General features: G+C 42.9%; 1 protein-coding gene across 3 annotated transcripts in view; it reads right to left on the reverse strand.

The window, feature by feature from the left end:
* Ddr2 (discoidin domain receptor tyrosine kinase 2) overlaps positions 1-23,667 on the reverse strand; it is a 134,217-nt gene that overhangs the window by 49,250 nt on the left and 61,300 nt on the right. For 2 of the 3 annotated variants that reach the window (XM_015987768.3, XM_042258547.2), the window contains one exon: positions 7,404-7,512. In XM_015987768.3, coding sequence (XP_015843254.3) covers positions 7,404-7,485 — 82 coding nt within the window. In that variant the 5' untranslated portion in view covers positions 7,486-7,512. Of the gene's footprint in view, positions 1-7,403; positions 7,513-22,962; positions 23,223-23,667 lie in introns of all 3 variants that reach the window. The other variant, XM_042258549.2, reaches the window with a different exon arrangement.

Consider the following 23,667-nt stretch of genomic DNA (forward strand, 5'->3'; position numbering starts at 1 on the left):
GGGGGGGGGTGGAGGCTTGAGGAAGGCTCTTACTGATCTAAACTTTACAGTGTCCTGGTCTCAGAGACATTGAAATGTAATAGCACAAGAAACCTGCCTCCCAGGGAGAGGGATACAGCATGGACCTTAGTCCTGGGTGAAGAAAGACAAGAACTGTGGTCATGAAATATCTGGCATACACCAAAGATTTCGAAGTTATGTGTAACCTGCTTATGTGCCAACTGGCACACCTTTGCCCATGTGAGCTCTCACTGACAATCATTCCTATCTTCCTGTTTTGTTGTTCATGTGTGCCTCCATGCCTTTTTTTATGCTCAACTGCATCACCTCCCTCTTGTCACCTGGCCTGGCAGATTTCTTTAGCTTTAGCTCACTGGCACACCTTAGCATTTCAACCAGCAAGACACTGGAGATTTGACTTATTTGGGCAACATGTGGCCATGATTATAAATATACAAATAAGTTAGCTGGGCGTGGTGGTATGTATATATAATCCCAGTTGAGGCAGGTAGATCTAAAGTTCAAAGCTAACTTGGGTTATATAGTGAGCTTGGGATCAGTGAAAGCAATTTAATAAGGCCCTTCAAAAAATTAATTAAAGTAAAAAAGACTGACAATGGAAGTCAGTGGTTGAACATTTGCTAGCATACACAAGGCCTTAAATTTAATCTCCAGCTCTCTCTCTCTCTCTCTCCCCTCTCTCTCTCTCTCTCTCTCTCTCTCTCTCTCTCTCTCTCTCTCTCTCACACACACACACACACACACACACACACACACACTCACACCCCTACACCTATTGTATATCTTAATGACACCAGCTTCAAGGCGTTGGAATTTCTGTCATCTCTTAGAAAAGGCATTGCTAAGCAAGAATGTTGTAAAGCAGGAGTGATATTTGACCTTAGACACTTCGGTAACAGGAGACACTGACACCCTCTATGTTCCTGCCAGAATTAAGGGTCCTGCTGCAGGCTCCGGGACTCTCAACATAAGAGCCCTAAGCAAACTCGACTTCACAGGTGGTGGCAAAACCCTAGAGGCCCAAGAGAGGAGCTTTGTGTGGTACTCTAATTGCAATCCTGTGATTACGATCCTGGCCCTGAGGCTTAGCCTAAGCCTCCAAGGGCTCTGACTCTGCTGACCACGGGAAGAGATGTTCTATCCTCTTGTACTTCAACAACCATCTGTCTCTTGAAAGCTTGAAACCTGAGACATAGAGTGTAAAACAACAAAATACAAACAAAACTTCAGAGTATAGAGAAAAATCCACCAAAAACGGCTCCCCCAAAAGCTGTATTTTCACAACAAATACACTTGGAGATCCTTCATCCTAAGATGTAAGACGTAAGAACCACCCAAAAAAAGTATATTCTACATAATTTCAAATATAGAAGACAGTGTAGAATAATAAAATTATCAATGAAGTCTGTGATCATCATGATATAAAAAGTAAAATTAAGGAAAGGAAGACCTGGCATCTCTTAAGCACATCTCATGTGTTGGGTGTTATGCCAGGTCCCTTACATGCATTATCTTGTTCTTCATAATAGCCCTTGGGTAGTGACCAATGATAGACAGGAAGACTGAGAATGTTCAAACAAAAGTTGAACACCTGCCAAGCTCACTCATACAATTAGGTCACAGCCTAGCACAGTGGTTCTCAACCTTCCTAACGCTTTAGCCCCTTTACACAGTTCCTCATATTGTAGTGACCCCCAACCATAAAATTATTTTCATTCTTACTTCATAACTGTAATTTTACTGCTCTTATGAATCGTAATATCTGATATGTAGATGTGAAAGGGTCATTTGACTCCCAAAGAGGTCACAAACCGTAGGTTAAGAACTACCAGCGTAGATCCCAAGTGAGATGTGGCAATTCACTTTCAAATCCTGTTTCCTCCCACCATTTTGTCTCTGTGAACCTGTGTACTAATGAATTTTGAATGTCAACATGCCATAATCTAGAATCACCTGGAAGATAGCCTCATTGAGGAATTGCATAGATCAGGCTGGCCCGCAGGCATGTCTGCAGGGGACTGTCCTATTTGTGAGTTGAGCCAGCCCAGTGTGGGTGGCACCATTCCCTAGGCAGTGGGTCTTGAACTCTATAATAATGAAAGAAGCTAGCTGAGCAAAACCAAGCATCAAGATGCATTTCTTTCTTTCTTGGCTGTGGGTGTTAATGAGACTAGCCAATGATGGACTATAACCTACAACTATAAACCCAACTTCCTCTCCTGTGTACCATTTGTTTAGGGCATTTAATCATAGCCACACAAATGGCGTAGCCACAACTCTCAATTTCCTCATTTGTAAGACTCGATTAATCCAGTCTTTCTTGAGCATTCCAAAAACTGGCCACAGAGTCCTTTAACTATCCAGTAACAGAACTTCTTTTTCTACAAAATGCACTTTTGCCTCTACAAATCAAGCTTGAGATTCAATTTCAGTGGCTTCTCAGGCCCTCGCATCCGTGCACACCCAGCTGGCCCATGACTCAGGGCTCCTCTGCATTGATACTCTTGTGGTCTTGCTATCTGCAGGAAGCAGGGGAGCTTGGAGGTCAAGGTCTATCATCCTGCTAGCACTAGATGGGATTCCATCCAGGCTACTCTGCTTAGCCTATTACCTCCAGTTACCACCTAACGTTTGTGGGCCTCCATCCCCTTACCTGCAAAACTGGAGTAATAGTACTGCACACCTATTATCTCAATCTGAAGATTACATTATTAACACTACTTCAAATAGTACGAGGAGCATATAGCATGGTCTTTGAACATCAGTTGGTGGTTTGGTTGAGCTCCGCAGTTTTGTCTCTTTTTCCCTGCTTAGTGTAATCAAGAGAGCTCAAGGGGCAGTTGATTTTCTACTGTCCCCAGAGGAAGATCCTTTTACTGGAAGGAAGGATAGAAGAGGCCACCCAGGACTAGACTTGACAAACAAACATGCAAGAAAGAAAGAGCCCGTCTAGCATTGCTCATATGAGAGAGATTCATCCAGGGACATCTCCTTCTTGCTTTTTATATTCCTCCCCCTCAGGGCTCTATTCTAACCATGAGAGAGAGAGAGGGGGGGAGCATTAGTTAAACTCTCAGCATTTCTCTTGAGACACAAACTCAGGAAACAGAGAAATGGAAATAAGTTTTCATCTTGGAACTATGTAGAGGAGATAATAGACATCAGCCTTGATAGAAGTCAAGGAACTGGGAGTAAGTTGACAACTTGGTACTGAAGGGACCCAGAGCATCCCCACTGCCTCAGTTTCTTGGCCAGGGTGAACTGGCCCAGAAGGGCTTCTGCCTCAGAACTTCCTCATTTAGCGTGACAAAGAGATTAAAGCTCCAGGTCTGAGCTCTGTGTAATCTTTTTAGCCTTATGCTATTCTTTGGCTTCAAGTTGAGCCTCAAACTTAATTAACTTATTATAAGCAAATTAAATAAATAAATAATGAATTAATGAATAAATAATAAAGCTAAGTATTTTTATAAATTAACTTCCAATCACTCAACAGAATTTTCTAATCCCACCCAAATTGACTTGCTGACTTATGAAAATGATTTTTTGTGAAATTATTAGTATAGTGGTTTACTGGGTGTGGATTGCCATTAGCCAACTTCTGAATTATGATTCTGCTGTAAGATGCTGCCCTCGGGCGTTCCAGTACTTCCTCCATCAGATTGGCAGTTGTTACGGTTGGGTTCCTAATGCACCACCGAAACTGACAGATTGTTAGCACACCATCCATACTGCAGGGCTGGAACGTACTTCCTCTCAGTATTCCTCATGGAGGCTTCTAGCACCCTACCCTGCAGCCCCTCTGGCCACTTTGAACACTGCCATCTCTGGAAATGTCAGTGACATCACCAAATTTACCAACTTGTTTGCCAAAGCTCAGCTACTTGAGAGCCCAGTGCCTTAAACTGTGGGTCACAATCTCACATTGAGTTTTTTTTTTGGGGGGGGGGAGCGTAACTGAATATAAGATTTGTAAAAGTATTGGCAACAATAAAAGGCTTTTGAAAGTGCAATGATGAAGATCAATTCAAAATCAAGTGCATAACAGCCGTTTGTTTCTGGAAGTGCTCACCCATGTTGCACCACTGTGCATCATCACTGGAACCTTGTGCCTTAGCCACAACCCATGCACCTCGCACTGAGCATGCTGTCGGTGCCAATGAACTCTGCCTAAAGCCACAGGGCTCAGATTCCAGACTATCGTACGTTATGAACTGCAGTGTTTTTACTGTATCCCGAAGATTTTGCTCTTATAGAAACATAATGATCTAATTATGGGAGGAGCCTTACCATTTCCCCCATCACTCCTCAGTGTATAAGTATCCAATTAGTATATCTTGAGCTAGTATGATGTTAGAATGTCTGACTTTCTAAATTGCTATTTGAGTTGCTGACTTCAGTTTCAGTTTTTTTAACAGTCATTACATGAATTTTGGCTTGTGACTGATTAGGATAGGATTTCTGATATCTTCTGACATGGCCTTAAACCTATTTCTGTTAAGAGTTGGCCATATAATAATATTTGCTTACAATAATAATATTTGCTTATAGTCCAAGTCTCTCTACTATACGATGTGGCTAACCTGTGTGGAAAATCTAAAGCCCAGAACTTATTGTCACTGAGCACCTTTATCTACAATCAGTACTTTCAGTAGCTTCAGTCTTTTGGGAAGTACCAGTCGAGACCCCTGAAAGTCTCCTCTAAATCAGTGAGTATTTATTCTGTGTCTACTCTGCATCAAGCAGTGGCTAAACCATGCAACTCCACGAGCGCCGAGTTCCACGACAACCATTTAACACTGAGGAGAAAGAAAAACTTCTTGTCTGCTTTTTACACCTCATCTCCAGTTTCACTTGGTAAAATGGAAGGGGATGGCAGAGAAAAGGGTTAGTCTTTCAATAAGTGCCATGTTCCTAGGAAACCCTTTTAAAATGAAGACATCTACTTCTTTGTGCTGGTGGAAAGAGCCGACAGAAATACCTAACAACAGAACAAGGAGTAAAATTGCCTTCAGGCAGCCTGTTTCCTCATCAAAGACTACAACTTGTATTCTAATACAGGAAGCTGGTCTCCCTGGTTGAATTGCTTAAATGCCCCCAAGTATGCCAGCCTCCATGATGAATGACACCCAGCACCCAGACATTGTGTGCACTCTTTGCCCTCTTCTGTGGAGCCCAGAGCAGAAAGACCGTTGTAGGAGGCAACCAAACTTTGTAGGGTAAGAGGGCTACAAAGCATAAAAATAAAAAGGTGTCCAAGTTAAGATCTGAGGTGACCCCACTGAGCACTTCAGATATAATAATGGAAAAAAGCATTGAATTCACTTGGCCAACAATTCTTTAACTTTTTAAAAGGAGTTTTGAGCGTGTTGTGTTTCCTATTAAGGATATAAAGAATAGTGCACGAACATGGATTTGGTCAAGGGAGGCATTCTCACAAATGTACCATTATGCTAGTATAAAGACAAAATGAATGTACCCTTGAGAACGTAATTATAGCTAGCTCAAAAATTGAACTCTACATACTATTGTGGGAGGCTAAGTGGGTAAAAATCACTTTGGAAAACTCTATGGCATTACTAAGAACATTAAATAACATGTTACGAGTGACCCAGGAATTCCACTTCTGGATATAAACTCAAGAAAATTGAGTATATATCCTTACCACAAACTCTGTGCAAGAATATGGAAGATTTTTTCACAAACAGGCCCAAACTTTAAACTATCTAAGTTCCCACCCATAGTAGAATATGTAAATGAAGTATGCAAAGAAAGTAATATTATACTACAAGAAAGGGCCGTCACCCACTGCATGTAGCCATGAAATAAATGTCATACAAAAACGGTCAGTTTAAGAAGCTAGGCGCAGTATCCATGTATCATATGCCTCCCTTTACATAAAGTACAAGCAGGCAAAATGAGTCTTTCTTTTAAGAAAGCAATATAATGGATGTCACGAGGGTGGGGCAGGAGGAAGAACTCCATGATGCCTCTGTTTCTTAAATGTGAAAATGTCGCTCACTGCCAGGGCCATCCAACCTTTGACATTGCCACACAATGTCATCATCTACAAAGTTCACATTCAAAAGCAGCACAACCAAAAAGATCACAAAAAGATCACAACCAAAAAGATGGGAGGAAATGTCATGTTTTATACAAGTGTACGCTTTTGTATTATCCCACATTCACAGCTACCCTCTGCTTCAGGTTAGACATGTCTGAATGGATTTGTAAATACCTATCCAATTGAACACATAAGTTATGTGTACTTTTATATGTTTATATTTGTCAAAGAATAAAAATATGACTTAAAATCTTTACATTTCTCTTTACCATGTGCATTTTTTGTTCCTGTGGACTCTGCACATAGCTATATGACTTGCTTTGACCACTGAGGTTCCCCACCTCAGTGCTGGGAGTTGAAACAGGGTCTTAGTGAACAAGCAACCACCAAGCTACAGCCCTCATCCCTGCCAGTATGGTCTTAACAAACATAATCTGAGCAGTGGATTGAAAGATTGTTTGCAGATTCCAGCTCATGCTCTTATGCAATTTCCATGAAAACATAACCAGGCTAGTCTGCTAGAGGAATCCACAGAGCAACAGCCAAACTGCCTCTCATCAGGGCCAAGGTAACCCTACATGAGGCAATAGCCAGCTAACTCCCAGATAGGTACATGCACTAAGACAGATCAAAGTACAGTCCAACCAAGCACAGCAGAAACCATCAAACTATAAGCTTGTAAGCAAAATAGACACTCATTTTAAGTCACTGAGCTATTGAAGATTGTTAATCAACATTATTGTGTAACAGACAAATGACATAATCATATGCTTTAGGTTAAAGCTAAAATATATATGAACTAGAACAACATACACAAAAAAATTGACTCAAAAGATTCATCTCATACCTCTGTTTTGAGCATAGTCACATCCTGTGAGAAAGAGACACTACCTGGGATCCTGGGAACCTGTCATTCCACAGAGTCAGTGTTCCAAAAGTATAACAGGACGGTCAAGTAAAACCCAGGCCTAGCATCCAATGGACAATCCAACCAAAAGAAGCTCCCTGCTGCCTCTAAAATTTCTCTGCCATTTTCCCCAAAAGGCACAGCAGCAAATAGCCATTCCTTCTCCCATTAAAAAGAAAAGTGGCATTTAAATTGCTCTGCTCAACATAAAACCTCTTGTAAATAGCCAACACATTCTATATGGATAGGGAACAGATACGACTTTGTTTCTGACTTGGCCACATTTCACCACTCTAGTGAAAACAACTGATGCTGTGGGTTGGTTCCCTTGGCAGAACTCTTCCTAAGATAAGCACTGACAGGCATGGGCAGAAACCTGGTCTTCAGCATCCAACTGAGACATGGCTGTGTTACCTGGATTAACCTGAGCTTTTGCAGAACCCAGGATGGGCAAGAGCAGGAGCAGCACCAGGGGCATTCTGGGAGTCGGGATCATTTCAGAAGACGGAGTTGGATCTGGAGTCTGCAGCCCGCCAATAATGCAAGGAAACAGAAAGAGAGGGAAAAGAAATGAGTAATGCAGATTTCACCAACACACGTGGACACGATCTTCAGAGATGATTTGGGATTCTTGCCATGTTTATTTCCATATTTAAAACTTCAGTATCCCCAGGGATTACCTAATGCAAGAGTTTTCCAATTCTATTAGGATTGGAATCAGCAAAACTATACACAGGTAGCAACATATAACTGAGGCAAATACCGAATGGTAACAACAAAATAAAATTTATATTTATGATGACTTCTAATGTTTTCATATTATCAACATTAGTTCCAACATTAAGCAAAAAGAAATTCAGTAACTTTAACCTGTTTTTAAAGCTCCATAAGTTCAACATTTGTCTTGATCCATTAGCTTCGAAGTGACATGCAGAAGTTTGTAGCTTACTCTTTTTTAAGTTTCCTCCAAATAATCATGTAACAATGAATTAGACATGCACATATCATTATATATCCAGATTTAATTCAAGAGAGGCATGGGTAGTTACATGTGGAAATTTTTATAGACATTTATATGTATATAGGTGTATATAATACATATCCATTGACCCCTCACTCCATCAGCTAAAAGGGCCCAAGGGCAAAGTATTCTGGCAGTGTCCATCCATCGGCCATGAAAACCAAGTGCCAAGATCTAGGTTTCTAATCCCATCTACCAATAAAAGGAATCAGAGTTCCTTAGAAAAAAAATGATTAATTCTAAGACTGGGTAAGGAAATCCATAAGATAAGCCTAGAATATATGTTGAATGCACACACACACACAATGAAGTACGTCAAAAGAACATAGGAGTCAGCTGAAAGATCTCCCAGTAATCAAAGCTGAAACAATTTGATCAGCAAAATAAATAAAGGCATGTTAGATTATAACTCAGCGTATAAATAAATATCCACAAGTCCGTGCTGATGTAAATAAATGACTGAATAAACAAATGAGAGAGAACAGCACATTTCCCATGAAAAGGGATTCTAAATAATTTATGTAGCTAATCTACTTTTAAGGAAGTGGAGTCTCACCCTCCACACTTTCAACTCCTTATGCATAAGTTGCACACAGTAACTTGCTTCCAAAGGATTCAGCATGAGCCTGGAGAAGGGGAGGAGAGCATCTTCTCAGTGGGGAAATCTGCCAAACTACTTAGTGTCAGGTACTGTGGTTACATAACATCAGCACTGAAATGTCATTGTGACCGTGCCTGTCCTTGATAGGGTTTGATGGGAAGGCACTTGAGGTCCGTGGTCCCAACCCACAAACCACGGCCTTTGTCTATTCATGAGGAAAACAACAGGCAAATTCTAAGTGTGGGACTTTCTACAAGATTCCCAACTGATGCTGAGTGCTGTCAGTCAACCAAAACAAGAGAACCCAAGAAACTGTCACCACAAACGGGAAGGAAGGCAATACGGACACTAAAGAAGATGTAATGAGTGACACACGGTATGGGTCCTGGACTTGAAAAAGGACACCAGGGGAAATGAAAGAAATCAGAGTAAGTTGTAGCAATGCGTCAACGGTGGTTTTCTCATTTGACAGACAGACAGTAGTGATGTAAGATATTAACTCCTGTCAGGTACACAGGGATTTGATGTACTGTCTCCACAAAGATTCCATAAATATAAAACTGTTATATCCTCCAGATAACACTGATAAATGGCGAAGAGAGAAATCCCTGTAAGTTGGACTGAGTAGGGAAGACCTCCAGAAGACATCAGTGGGTTCCTGAAAGACAGGCAAGGTTTGAATGGGCAGTAAAAGAGAGGGACTAAGAAGGGGGCTGACGCAGATGAGCGGGGGGGGCACTTTTTAAGTAAAAGAAACTTTCTGTGATGATTTCTAAATGGTAGTATGTTGATACACTTGAAAAACTTTTTATTTACTTTTGTTTGTTTACACGTGTGTGTGTGTGTGTGTGTGTGTGTATGCACATGTGCATGCATCATGAGAAGACTACCTATAGAAGTCAGTCCCCTCCTTCTATCACACGTGTTCTAGGATTTGAACTCAAGTCATCAGACTTGGCAGCAAGTGCCTTCACCCCCTGAGCCATCTCATCAATCCCTTAAAAACATCGTTTTAAAAATGTCTACATTAACTTATTAATTATGTGTGTATGTTCACATGAGTGCATTTGGCAATATGAGGACTATGGTGGGAGTCCATTCCATATAGGTTCCAAGGCTCAAACTCAGACCATCAGGTTTGGTGGTGACAATCACCTATACCCACTGATCCATCTCAACAGTCCTAAAAAAAATTAAGTCGGATATTCGGATGGTTTTCTTTAAAGAAAATGGAGCCAAAGCAAGTCCAATGGAAGAGATAAATGTATATCTGTGGGATGTGGTAGGGCCTGAGAGATCACCAAGATGATGGGCATGTTTTCATTTCACAGACTTGGGTGTAATAAACACCTGTCTCAGTAGGCTTTCAGAAACTTTAGAAGCTGGAAAATAGGCTTCCATAGAGTCTCCCAGAAAACACTCCCAGAAGGAAAATCATATAAGTAAGTGTTGCTCATGACCATGATCTAAGGATGTCCTTCCATAGAGATCTGTGTTCTTGTGTACAGCCATCTAGGAACCTCTTATTAAGGGTTTCTGGCCATACATTTCTACACTTCATAACTTTTCCCAGTCCTACAGAGAGTATCTCCTACATCTCATGTCTTCTTCTCTTTACCAATCCACATGCCAAATTTACCTCTGTGTTATTATAAAGTTATCTGTTAACCATTAGCTTCTTCTACAAACTATGTATTCAGAGAGGTCTTGTTTTGCTTTCTTTTTCTTTTATTTGTTTGTTTGTTTGTTTGTTTGTTTTTGAGACAGGGTTTCTCTGAGTAGCCCTGGCTGTCCTTGAACTCACTCTGTAGACTAGGTTGGCCTCAAACTTGGAGATACACCTGTCTTCACACACCTTCCCTCCCTCCACCAGCCAGATGTAGTTTTTTTTTTTAAAGATTTATTTATTTATTATGCATACAATGTTCACTCTGCATGTATGTCTGCAGGCCAGAAGAGGGCACCAGATCTCATTACAGATGGTTGTGAGCCACCATGTGGTTGCTGGGAATTGAACTCAGGACCTCTGGAAGAGAAGTCAGTGTTCTTAACCTCTGAGCCATTTCTCCAGCCCCAGATGTAGTTTTTAACTGATAAAACAGACTTACTAGGTCATTAATATATATATATACCAATTTCCCTTTTGGTATTAATGTTTGATTTCAGGTTGTAAATCTCCAAAACCAGTGATGATTTTTTCCCCTTTTCTTAAAAATCAAGGTGAACAACCAGCCCAGAAGGATCATAACAAATCTAAACATCCTGTCCCTGTAGCAAATGTGTCTAATGTCCCAGGGAATGTTGCACTGATATTCACTCGATGGAGTGTGCTTTTACTGATAATGTAGCTGAGAAGAAAGTGGTTAATCTCCAGGTTACAGCACAGATACGCAAAACCAGCATGTGGGTCTGGAGTTCCCTGACTCCAGAGTCCACCTGACGTCACTGCCACTGCCATCCTTCCCTTTGTCTCTCATTCTATTCTATCCTTTTCTCAAGCCTCTGCCTCCCTTTCCAGCTCAGTTACAATGAGGCTTCTCATTTATTTCTTCTATTTTTTTAGTTTTATACTTTTATTATTTTCTAACTTTCCTTTTATTTATTCTTTGTGTCTTTTCACATCATGCATCTCGATCCCATTCATTTCCCATCCCTGTGTATCCACCCTCTGCCCTTGCAGAACCTCCCACCCCCCCCCCACTCACACACACACAATAAAATTTAAGAGAAAAAAAGAAAAGAAAAGAAATGGGGGAAGCATCCCATCATGGAAGCTGTAGTGTGATACAGTGAGTCACATAGTTCTATTTTCTTTTGCCTAAGAGCCTGTGTCAAGCTTTTTCCTCTTTGTTTGCCCGAGTCTCTATTCAATTGTCACTTCTGCATCAAAGTGTTCTGGCTTGGTTGCTAATGCACTGAAAACAGTATTTCTATACAGTAATGACTGTGGTGTCAACTATGTATGGTTACTGTGACTACTTAGTGTCCTTTTTGCAAGCTCAATGTTATTGTGCTTAAAACACTCAACGAAGAGCCTTGACAAATACCATTGTTGACCCAAATGCTCAGTGATTATATCTGGCTAATCTGAAATGTTTTGCCCTAAAAGGAACTTTTTTCAAAGATTCCTATGAGCAGAAAAACCCCTCTGGATGAATTGTCTCAAGCATTTCAAGGATTCAGTATTTAGTCATGTGGCATATGCATGGAGCTCAAAGCACATGTGGAGATGTTAGCAGCTGGGAAAGTTCTCTGTGAGTTTTTGTGACTAACAACATGAACCTCTTCAACAATTTATTCAGGTCTGAAAAAATAAAACACAAATGCCCCTGGTCAGAGTATTGCCTTTTGCTCATTTATTCATCAGTTATTTTTTAAATGTCCCCTCACATGGGATACATACATCTTAAATGTCAGAGCAGGATTGGGGAGATGGCTCGGACAATAATAATGTATGTACTCTGCAGGAGCATGAGGACCTGAGTTTAACCTTCCAGAATCCATGTCACTAAAAGACACTGGCACAGCTGTAAACTCCAGCACTGAGGAGGCAAAGACAAGAGGATCCAGAACCCAATCCGTGAGTTCCAGACACAGTGAGAGACCCTGACTCAAAAAAAAAAAAGAAAGAAAAAGGAGAAGTGTGATCAAGGAAGGTATCCAACACTGACCTCTGGCCTTCACACATACCTTTGTGAACAAAAAAATAAAAATAAACAAGTCAGACAAGATCACCATCCTCATGGAGCTTATGATATGCAAATAAATAAATAAATGAATATAAAGAATAGACACACGGAGCTTATAGTGTGCAAATAAATAAATAAATTACAAATAAATAATGAATAGACACACAGGTGGCAACTGACAGGCCCAATGCTCTAAATCATTTCTTCCTCCTTCAACCTTGTAATAAACACAACACTCTGGAGTGTGAAGAGGATCCCTGCAGAGTAAAGAAAACAAGATTGAATACTGCAGCTGTACGTGAGCTGTTACAGGAAGGTGTGCAGTAACCTCCTCTAAGCCTGCAAGTGGCTCAGAGACAGACAGGCAGACAGACAGACAGTGAAGAGGCTGGGCAGCCAGGAGCCATTCACAAATAAATAAGCATTTGACAAATAAACAACTGAGAAAATGGGACACAGAAAATCAGTAACGTTTCCAGCGATTCAGCAGCCTTTTCAAAAGCAAAACCCAAGGCATATCCACAACTCACACAAAAATAAAGAGCCCAAAATATAAAGACAGCACAATAATTCCCGCACTTGGGAGGCAGAGGCAGACAGATCTCTGAGTTTGAAGCCAGCCTGGTCTACAGAGAGAGTTCCAGGGCAGTCAGGGCTACACAGACAAACCCTGTCTCGAAAAATACCAAAGGAGGGGAAAGAAGGATCTCAAGAAAGTACGTGAACTTTCCATAAACTAAAGGAAAGAAAGACTTGCATAGAAAAGTATGGAAAGCAGAATCAAAAGAAGAAAAAAAAATGATAACATTTTCCACAAAAATTCAAAACATCCTAGGGATAAGAGGAAAAAGACATCATAAACTTAGAGATAAGCAGTGAACAAAGGTAAATATTTGAAACTATAACACAAAACAACTTCTGTTGTAAAAAGCCACTAGAAACATGGGCCAAATGAATAAAAAACAATTGACAAAAGGAACAGTATACTGCATCAGAAAGTATTTGAACTCAAAAAAGCCAGAAAGCCAAACATCAAAGCAGTCCCTGAATTGATCTCACAAGCTTGCCCAGTGTGGTGATATGAGATTTGATAATGATGTGGTGAAATGTGGGCTCCACACTGGGCCATTGTTCATGAATTAGAAGACAGCTTAGCTAAAACGGCATCGCATAGCTTGCTTGTTATTTATCCCAGAGAAAGAGTTGTGTGTAAACACAGTGTGAGTTTACCAACAAGTGCTTTGCAGCATGTTTTCTGAGTAACAAAAACTTGGGAAGGTATCTATCCACAGAGGGATGCTATAAATTATACTGTTCCTAACTATAACATACTTTATGACAGTGAAAAAGAATGAATTCCAGAGACTGGAGAGACAGCTCAGCACATAACAGCATTTACTGCTCTTGCAGGGGACTCAGGTTTATCTCCACCACTCACACAACTCACAACCCACTGTAGCTCCAGTCCTGCGGGATCCAGTGCCCTCTTTTGACTTCTGTGGGCACTGTACATACAAGGTACATATACATGCAGGCAAACCACTCATACACACAAAATAAATAAATCTTTAAAATAAAAAGAGTGAATTGCAGCTATATAAGGGTCCCATGGCTTACCACTCACGACATGTTGTTAGGTGAATGAGAAGGCTGCAAAGTCTCTGTGAAGCATGCTATATATTTTTATGGACACACACATCTATATATTCAATAGAAAATCTGAAAGGTGAATCACCACGCTGGTAACAGTGATTTCCCACAGAGCTGGAGAGGGGAGATGGAGTGCAGATTTCAGCAAGAGGACTTGTGAATGACTGCCATATGAAGACTGTCTTATTTATAATAATTCAATTGTTTCATGTCTATGTGTATGTGCTGTATGTGCATCTATATAAATGTTTGCATGTATAAGAAAATGCACATTTGTGTGTGTACATGTGTGTAGAGAAAAGAGGTTGACATCAACTGTCTTCCTGGATCATTCTTCACTTTGTTTACTGTGGCAGACTCTCTCACTGAACAGGAGCTCACTAATACAGCGAGTCTGACTGGCCAGCTTGCTCCAGAAACTCCCTGCATGCACTGAGATTTCAGGCAGGCTACCACACCCACCTGGCTTTTATGTGGGTTCTGGAGACCCAAACTTCCATCCTTACACTTCTATGACAAGCCCTTTATCCTCTGAGCCGTCTTCCCAGCCCATCGTTTGATTTTTAAAAGGAGAATGTGTTCTTGGTTCATGTCACTTATAATAGCTTTTCTAACAAAAACATAAAAACATTATTCCTGGCATCAGGCTATCAGGAGGATATCAAGATACTTTCCAGACAATCTTGTATATTCCAGAATGGGAGGTGTTGAGGCAGCATGGCCTGTACCGCCAAGAGTCACTTGAACTACTCAGAGATAGTATTGATCTGTACATCTGGCATGTGGGAGCAGAAAATAGTCGAGGATCATCTTGTATCTTTCTCGTTTAGAATGTTGAGTCTCTTTCAAATGCACCATGTCATGGTCCTCACAGTCATGTGGAGGGGAATTACTATCTTCCTTCTCCAAAGCTGGAAAGCACGGTTGCTTCGCCCACAGCCTGGAGAGTCTCACTTGGTCTGGCTGCTGTTTCCCACCCACCACTCTGAGTCCAGTTCACATCTTTACCCATCTGTCTTGTCTACCAAGTCAGATGACGAGTCACCTAAGACCAGGGATCCTGCTTTCCCTACTTCAAAATGAAGGTGATTTTTCTCCTGCCCTGGGCCATTAAGTTAATACCGGTTCCAGTTCCCCTAATGCCAAGGTCAGCATTTCTCTGCCCAGAGCCCAACACTTTCCAAGGGACATCAGTGGACCTGTGGCTCAAGGAGAATATGTGGCAAAGAATCCCATTTTCCCCCTCTCTTCACACTCAAATCCTCTCCCCTTCCCCGTGTTCAATGAATACTCCTAATGAGCATAGAGGAAGCCACAGCTCGCGACTTCCCATAAACTGCAAGATCTTCTGGAAGATTATTAGCTCTCTACCTCTCGACGGTCCACACCAGGATTTAGACATACTAGGAGGTCAGGAAGAAAAATGGAAGGTCAGCCAGGAGTGTGGCAGCCACACCCAGAAATGAGCAACTCTTCGGGGTGGGTGGGAGGGAGAAGAGTATGGTTAAGTCCAACTCCTTACTAATCATCTCTGAACTCAGAAGAGCTTACAAAAGCCTCTCTCAACCATAGTCAAGGCCAGCCACTTCACCGAGAAGGGTCAAGTCTGTTCTACAGAAAGCTCTCACAAGATGGCTCACCCTTGGACAATCCTAAGGCTCCTGCACCCAAGGATTATCCACCCGAGAGCACACTTGTCTCTGACACCTGTCTTAGGAAGTCAGAGCACCTCCCTGGGAACAAGCTTCACAGTAGGGGTCAGGTAGGAAAGAGAATAAAAAACCTTGAGACACAGTGCTGAAAATATTGCTGAGCTTCTGAGTGAGCAGAACGCTAATGTCAGCATCTCATTCATATGCTCCATGATCTCAGAGCCAGGTGGGGCTACCTGTGATGGTGGAAACCGCATTCTTTGGCAGTCCAAATGACAAGCACCACTGTGAAGTCCGTTCTTCACTATAGAACTAAATACATGTGACAGATAATAGATGAAATAGATGGGTGAATAGATGGATAGATGATGATGATGAAGATAGATAGATAGATAGATAGATAGATAGATAGATAGAGATAATAGATGATAAATGTTGACAGATAGATGATAGAAAATGATAGTAAATGGTGGATGGATAGAAAAATAAATTGATAGATGGTTTATAGATAATAAATGAAAGGTAGATAGATGAAAAATAGATGATAGATAAGTGGAGGATAAGAGAGAAGATAGATAACAAATTAAGATAGATGACATGTAGAAGGCAGGTAGGGAGGTAAGCAAATTTAAATGAGAGAGATATACATATAAATATATACAGAAATTCCTTCGTAAACATAACTGTAATAAGTAAAATTAATTTCTAAAAATCACCCCTCATTTCCAGCCTATCATAATGTGAAAAGCAGGCAGATGTACTTACTAAATATCTCTGAACTCTGAAGAGCTTACAAAGGCCTCTCTCAACCATATTCAAGGTCAGACACTTTACAGAGAAGGGTCAAGCCTGCTCTTGAAGGCTTGTGCATCCAGGCAACCCTGGGAGTCTTTTGGCATTATAACATGTGAAGTTTAAACAGCTCTGCTCAGGCTGGAGAGATGGCTCAGCGGTTGAGAGCACTGGCTGCTCTGTCAGAGGTCCTGAGTTCAATTCCCAGCAACCACATGGTGGCTCCCAACCATCTATCGTGGGATCTGATGCCCTCTTCCAGTATTGAAGTTGTACCTACACATAGAGCACTCGAATACATAAATAAATTTTTTAAAAAGAAAATGCATTTAAACAGCTCTGTTCTTCCCAAGCCCCTCAGAGAGAGCAAAACTCACAGATGTAGAGTTCTTTGGGTCTTCATGTGTGAATATTAGCAAATCACATCTTTCCCTCTGAATCGGAACTGAAGAACTATCCATCCCACCTTAAGAAACATTTGAGCTTCCTTAATATGTAAATCATCAAATGCTTATCCCCATCACAGAATAGTTCTTCCAAAAGAACTTTGCGTGATGATTTGGAATAACGGATCCTACAAAGTACAATTAAACTAACATTTGACATCTTAAAAGTGTTCCATCTACTTATCAAAGCTGCAAATCATGGAGTGAGTTGCCAACCCTGCTAAAGGAATCAGGACTAGGCATCCTTAAACAGCAAATCCATTCAGTGCATTCAAAATACGATTCAATGCACTAAAATCCAGTTTATAACCAACTGTTCAGGTATGTGGCTTATGTTCCTAACAGAGCATGTCTGGTTTAGCTGGTGGCCCTTCTTCCAAGACTGTCCATTGTCCCAGACCCAATAGCTAGGGACAACCTGAGATGATGCTGGCTTTGGTGAAGAATTAGCAGCCACAGATTTCCTTCAAGGCCCTTGACGCAGCCAACCTGTATCAAGGACCACAGAGGAAGTGCTGCCTTCCAAGAAAATCAGCTCTGCCCACGTCCCTGGGAAGTCCAGGGTGTGGACAGAAATGAGATAAAAGGACTTCAGGCAATCGGGCACAGGTACATATGTACAGATATAACTGTATGGCACGTATGTGTACATGTGTGGGAAATTGGGCTTTGGTGAGGAGGAATTTCACACTCACATATTTAACTCAGAGGACATTGGAGGTCATTCAAGACTTGTTTTTCCTCTCTGCTGAGTAACTTCCATTTCAAATTTAACAAATATGAAGAGTCATCTTTGGAGTATCTCATATTCAGCAGACAAATATGCAGAAATGACTTTGGTTTGGGCAAAAGGTCCCCAGACACATATACACACAAACAACAAAATTTGCCAAACATCTTCATGTTTATCTTGATTCCTGAGGATGTGTCAAAGTCTTCCTCACTCCCAACTTCCCCCTGGGTCTACTGGCCTTGTTCTTCTCCATGTGATGCCCAAATCCCAGAATCACCCAATACATGCCTAAAGACTGAAGATGTGACTCGGGTGACCTGGGGTGACCCAGAGTGGCCTGTGCTGCTTGCATGGAACAGCAAGTGCTACTTCTGCCTTTGTCTGAGGAGTTTGTTTCCCTTTACCTCTGTATTTTCATCTGTAAAATGGAGACAACTGGAATTTGTAAAGTAGTTGAAGGAAAGAGGGATCCAGACAGCTTTCATTACCTCATTCCCCTTCTGGGAACAGGAGATGGTAAAGAGCAAATTCACCTTTGCAGAAGGCGCCCCTTTTCCTGGGCAGAGAGTGGTCACCAGTCCTAGACCCTTGTGTAACATCATCCACCTAGTTTCATTTGTATATTGCACTCCATTGCAATGTTAAACCTAAATATTGTCACAAGATTTCCAGGATGAAGAGGTAGATAGCGTAAATACAAAATGAGGGTAGAGATCTTTCCAAACACAAGACAGTGGTCAGCACTGCACACAATGCAATGTCCTTTGGCTTGCCAAGGCCTTAGACATGACCTTGCTAAGTCCTAGCAGGCCCTGGATCTTCATTCACACACACACACACACACACACACACACACACACACACACACACACACACCTCACTTCCAAACATGATCCTGCATGTGAATCTCGTCCTACACAGCCTCTCTTGTTTCCTTCCCCATCCCACCCATACCCCAGCTCCTCATGAGCAGAGGGCTATCTCTCCAAAGCTTGGGACACAGGAGGGGCAGCATGAGGGACGGTGGCAGGACGGCTTGGAAGATGCCAGAGGAAGAACTTTCTAGTCTTCAAAACCACAGAACCACAGCAGTGAAGGCTTTAAGAGACCTGAGACCTTGTCTTTCCCAATGCTCTCCAGTTACATGACCTTTCTCCAGGACCCCAGAGGCAGGGTCAGACTTCTCCTCATCTAGACCGGCAGTCATTCCCTATTTGTCTGCCTCTCCTGGCCCAGCTACCTGATCTTCCTTCCTAAATTGTGGAGCCACACCCAACTTCTTTAGGTTCTGTTTGCTTATTTTAAAACCAGAATGGTTACTAGGAAAACCTCTATGGTGGTGTTAAAGTGTTTCCACAGACCGTTTTTACATTCTCACTGAGTCTCATGCCTAATTGTTCTCCCTTGACTATAAGCTTAACGGAGTCTCATCTAGCAAAATGAAGGGGTAGAAAATGATGCTTGTGAAAGTGTATCCTTAGAGGCCAGCTGGTCTCAGTTGATTGGCTTGAACTGTTTGGGAGGCAACTAGGCAGTGGTACCGGGTCCTGTGCTCAGCGCATGAGTTGGCTGTTTGAAACCTGGAGCTTATGCAGGGACACTTGGCTCAGTCTGGGAGGAGGGGACTGGACCTGCCTGGACTGAGTCTACCAGGTTGATCGCAGTCCTCGGGGGAGGATTTGCCCTGGAGGAGGTGGGATTGGGGGGTGGACTGGGGGGAAGGGGAGGGGGTGAGAGGGGGGAGAACAGGGGAACCAGTGGCTGATATGTAGAACTGAATGGTATTATAAAATAAAATAAAAGGAAAAAAAGAATTACAGTTATAATATTAAAGAAGATATCTATCTAAAAAAAAAAAAAAAAGGCCAGCTGGTCTCTTCGCTAGAACTGCTACCCTGGAACCCCAGCCACCATTGCTGTGATGAAGCCGGGACCACACGGAGAAGTCACATGTAGGTGTTCTCGCTGAGGTCCCACAGGACAACAGTATCTATTCTCATACTTGGGAGAGAGGAACCCTCCTAGGCAAGCCCCCACCACAGCAACCTCCTGCAACTTTAAGGCAGGCCCTGAGCAAGACCAGCTTAGCTGAGCCCGGTCACCTAAGCAGAGCCATGTGGGAAGTGATGATTGCTGCCTTGTCTCACTAGGTTTTGAGGCAACCTAGTGTCAAGCAAAGAATAACCTACAAGAACTCACTCCAGGAGAGCTCGCCGCCTGCCGCTAAGTGAAGTGTCCGTTTCTTAATATTGCCTAGATTTTAACTCATCACCAGTGTGTTCGTGGTCTGGAATCTTAGAACGAGGATTTAGGTCATAGGGTAAAGGCGTCAAATGGGAAAGAGTGACAAGCAAGGACTCCGGGTGGGTGATAACACTGCCTTCCTTGCTCTTGAGGTCTCAGTGGTGAGGCCAGAAGCAGCATCTGGTCCAGTTTCCATTACATCCTTCGACCTCTGGGTGGCACACTCGATGCTCCCCCTCCTCCTCCAGGCTGCTCCTTCTCCATCACTTTGTTTGAAGAGGAACTCTCCAGGCTTCTGTAGAACGCTGTTATCTCTACCTCTCACCACCTAGAGGGCCCTGGGCTCCCCTGGGCCTTGGCGTCTTTGTCCTCATCTGTGAAAGCGAGGGTAATAATGGCACCTGTCCCTAAGGAATGTTGTAAGGACAACACATAAGAAGGGCTTTAGAAAGCTGGGCGGTGGTGGCGCACGCCTTTAATCCCAGCACTCAGGAGGCAGAGTCAGGTGGATCTCTGTGAAGCTAGCCTAGTCTACAGAGTGAGTTCCAGGACAGGGAAACTCTGTCTAGAAAACAGAACAAAACAAAAGGGGGGCTTTAGAACAGTGTGCATGGATGTGAATAATTATTTGCATCTCTCTCTCTCTCTCTCTCTCTCTCTCTCTCTCTCTCTCTCTCTCTCTCTCTCTGTGTGTGTGTGTGTGTGTGTGTGTGTGTGTGTGTGTGTGTGTGTGTGTGTATGCATATGCATGCCTGTGCAGGTGCACGTGTTCATGTTGGTGGAGGACAGAAGTCAGTTCAGTCTCAGCTGTCTCACTCAAGCACTCTCCTCATATTTTGAGATATGGAGTCCCTGAATCAGAAGCTTGATGATTCAACTAGCCTGGCTAGCCAGGAAGCACCAGACATCCTATCTCTGCCTTTCCAGTGATAGGATCACAGGCATGTCTTAGTCACTGTTCTATTGCTGAAGAGACACCATGACCAAGACAAGTCTTAAAAGAAAGCATTGAATTGGGGCCTTTCTTACAGTTTCAGAGGTTTTGTCCATGATCATCATGGCGGGGAGCATGGCAGCATGCAGGCACTGGAAAAGTAGCTGAGAGCTACATCCTGATCTGCAGGCCTGGAGTGCAGGCTATGGGTCTGGCATGAGCTTTCGAAACCTCAAAGCCCACCTCCAGTGACACGCTCCCTCCAACAAGGCCACACCTCCTAATACTTCCAATTTTTTCAAACAGTTCCACTCACTGGTGACTAAGCATTCAAATATATGAGCCTAGGAGGACCATTCCTATTCAAACCACTATAAGACATGGGCCTTTTTCTTCTTAAGCATTGGTACTGGGGATCAAACTTGAATGTTACTAAAGGAAGTTACGACACCATTGTCTTCTTTAGATCCCCAGTGCAAAACACTGAGAGTGGTGATAATCAGTGAGCGCATGGGGGCAGCTGATAGGGTGGTGTGGAGTTCCTTGATAACCTGAAGTGTCTACTGTCCCGTTGCCCTCACTGCCAACAATGGAGAAGACAGAGAACACTTGGTTCTTCTACTAAGCACTTCCGTCCTTGTAGCACACCCTAGAGGCGATCATATATCTCCTCCCTTGCTGGATCCATTGATTCAGCAGATAATCTCATGATAACCTGTACCCTACGATTCCCCAGTTATGTCTGTGTCTGACTGTGAGTCTTATGAGTCCTCAACAAAACTTTAAGTGTCTCAGGGGCACAAATATCTTGCTCCTTTAAGGTGTTGTTGTTGTTGTTAGCATAATGATAAACATTTATGGAGCACGTACCAGATACCAGGTCATGGGCTAAGCTTTGTATAATACACTTTCCTCATTCAGTCCAGAGCCCCTGAAGGATTCTGGACCAGTGAGGACAGAAACAGAAGCTACCAGCAAACCTCCCTGTGGGCCTGAGTTTTACCTCCAGCTCTACCACAGATCTCCCTAGAGTCTGGACAGGGGTGCAGTTCCCTTAAAGGGCTGTGCTCTCTCTTCACCGAAGGAATTGGGATAAATGAGAGCGGAGGGATTCCAAGCTGCCTCTCAGCCCCAAGGCTCTAAAGTTTTTAAGTAGTATTTTAACTCATTTTTAACATTTTTATACATGTACACCCCTACTCCACACTTCCGCTCCTCCTGTCCTCACATACCCCTCTCCTACCCAAACGCCCCCTTCTTTTTTATATAGCCATTAATTCAAATTAATGCTGCCTGCATGCATGTGGTTGTGTGGTCATCCACTGGAGTATGCGCATCCACTGGAGCATGGAGATATATATGGAGTATCAATGTCTATGTCCCCAAAGAGAAACAACACCCCTCTCCAGCCATCAACTGCATCCTAGTAGGGGTGGAGCTCCTGGAGTCCCTTCTCCATTCATCCTGGGATGCTAATTGGCTTGACCTAGTGCAAGTTTTCTGCAGGGGACCACAGCTGCCGTGGGTTCCTGAGCGTAACGGCCATGTCATATCTAGAAGACAGCATTTCACAGCATCCCTCCAACCCATAGCTCTTACATTCTCTCAGCACCTTCTATGATGTTCCCTGAGCCTGCGACGATGAGGAGGGTCTAGATATAGCTGTCCTGTTTAGGGATGGGCATTCTACAGTCACTTGTTCTCATCACTTTGACCAGTTATGAGTATCTGCATTACCCACTGTCCACTGCAAAAAAAAAAAAAAAAAAAAAAAAAAAAACAGCTTCTCTGACCAAGGTTGTTGATGCTCTCTACACTGCCAGTCATGGCTCCAAACATTGTATAGGGCCCACCGTAGCGTAACAGAGTCGACCTCAGCTCAAGAGGGATGTGGTTCCTATTCAGCCCAGGCACATGCCATCTACCAGTAATAAGAGCTTTGGTTGCTCTACACATCACAAAGCACCAGGACAGCCTGGTTTCATCAGAACTCCTTACCCAGTCCACAGAGGAAATCTCTGCCAGACCCCGGCCAGAGTGGAGATGGTAAGAGACACCCACAGTCTCTTTCGGAAACCCATTGGCTCCTGTCTGGAATGAAAATCACCAATGGTGAAGGCTGCTAAGAGTCAGTCTGCTAGGCGGCCTGCAAGGTCACTCTGGGACAGAGAGGAAACCCTGGCTGGAGTCAGATTTGAGATCTGAACTCACCAGGGAGGAGCTGGTGCCAAGCCTGAGGCTTCGGGAACCACGGCCTCTCACCTCTGGGAGAGACAGCGAAAGTGCAGCCAAAGATCTCCACAGAAACAAGGCTAGCTAATGGCTCCCTCTGGGTCCTGGAGGCATCTTCAAAGCAGAGCAAGCCATAGTCCAACAGGAAAGAGATGCGAGCCTGCAGAAAGGATTGGAATTGGAGACTTGATCTCTCCGAGCTGTGCCTTGGGGCATGTCTTCAGGAGCCTGTGGCAGACCTAGAAGCAGAAGCCAAAATTATGCCATTTGGTTCACCATAGAGAGCCTGCAGTAACCTCATCGGGTTAACTGGTCCACGGCTGTTCAGAGGTCTCATAGACAGTGCTGAATGCTGGGCTGACTCTGAAACTCACGGTGAAATCCCAGCCCCCTTGTGGGATGGGACTGGAGCATGTGACAAGTCACTCCATCGTGACGGAGATCTTTTGGTGCTGTTTATAAAAGCAATCTTCTACTCACTCCTCTTTCAAAAGACTCCAAAGCTAGGATTGGGGACTCACACCTAGAAGCCCAGCACTTGGGAGGCTAAGACAACCTGGTGGCTGTGAGGTGGAGGCCAATCTGAACTACATTGTGAGACCTTATTTGAAAAACATAAAGAAAATAAAAACAAGACCCTCTAGAGCTCCCCTCATCTGCTCCACCATGTTAGAACAGTTATAA

Source organism: Peromyscus maniculatus, chromosome 11, assembly GCF_049852395.1.
Source record: "Peromyscus maniculatus bairdii isolate BWxNUB_F1_BW_parent chromosome 11, HU_Pman_BW_mat_3.1, whole genome shotgun sequence".
NCBI classification, from domain to species: Eukaryota; Metazoa; Chordata; class Mammalia; order Rodentia; family Cricetidae; genus Peromyscus; species Peromyscus maniculatus.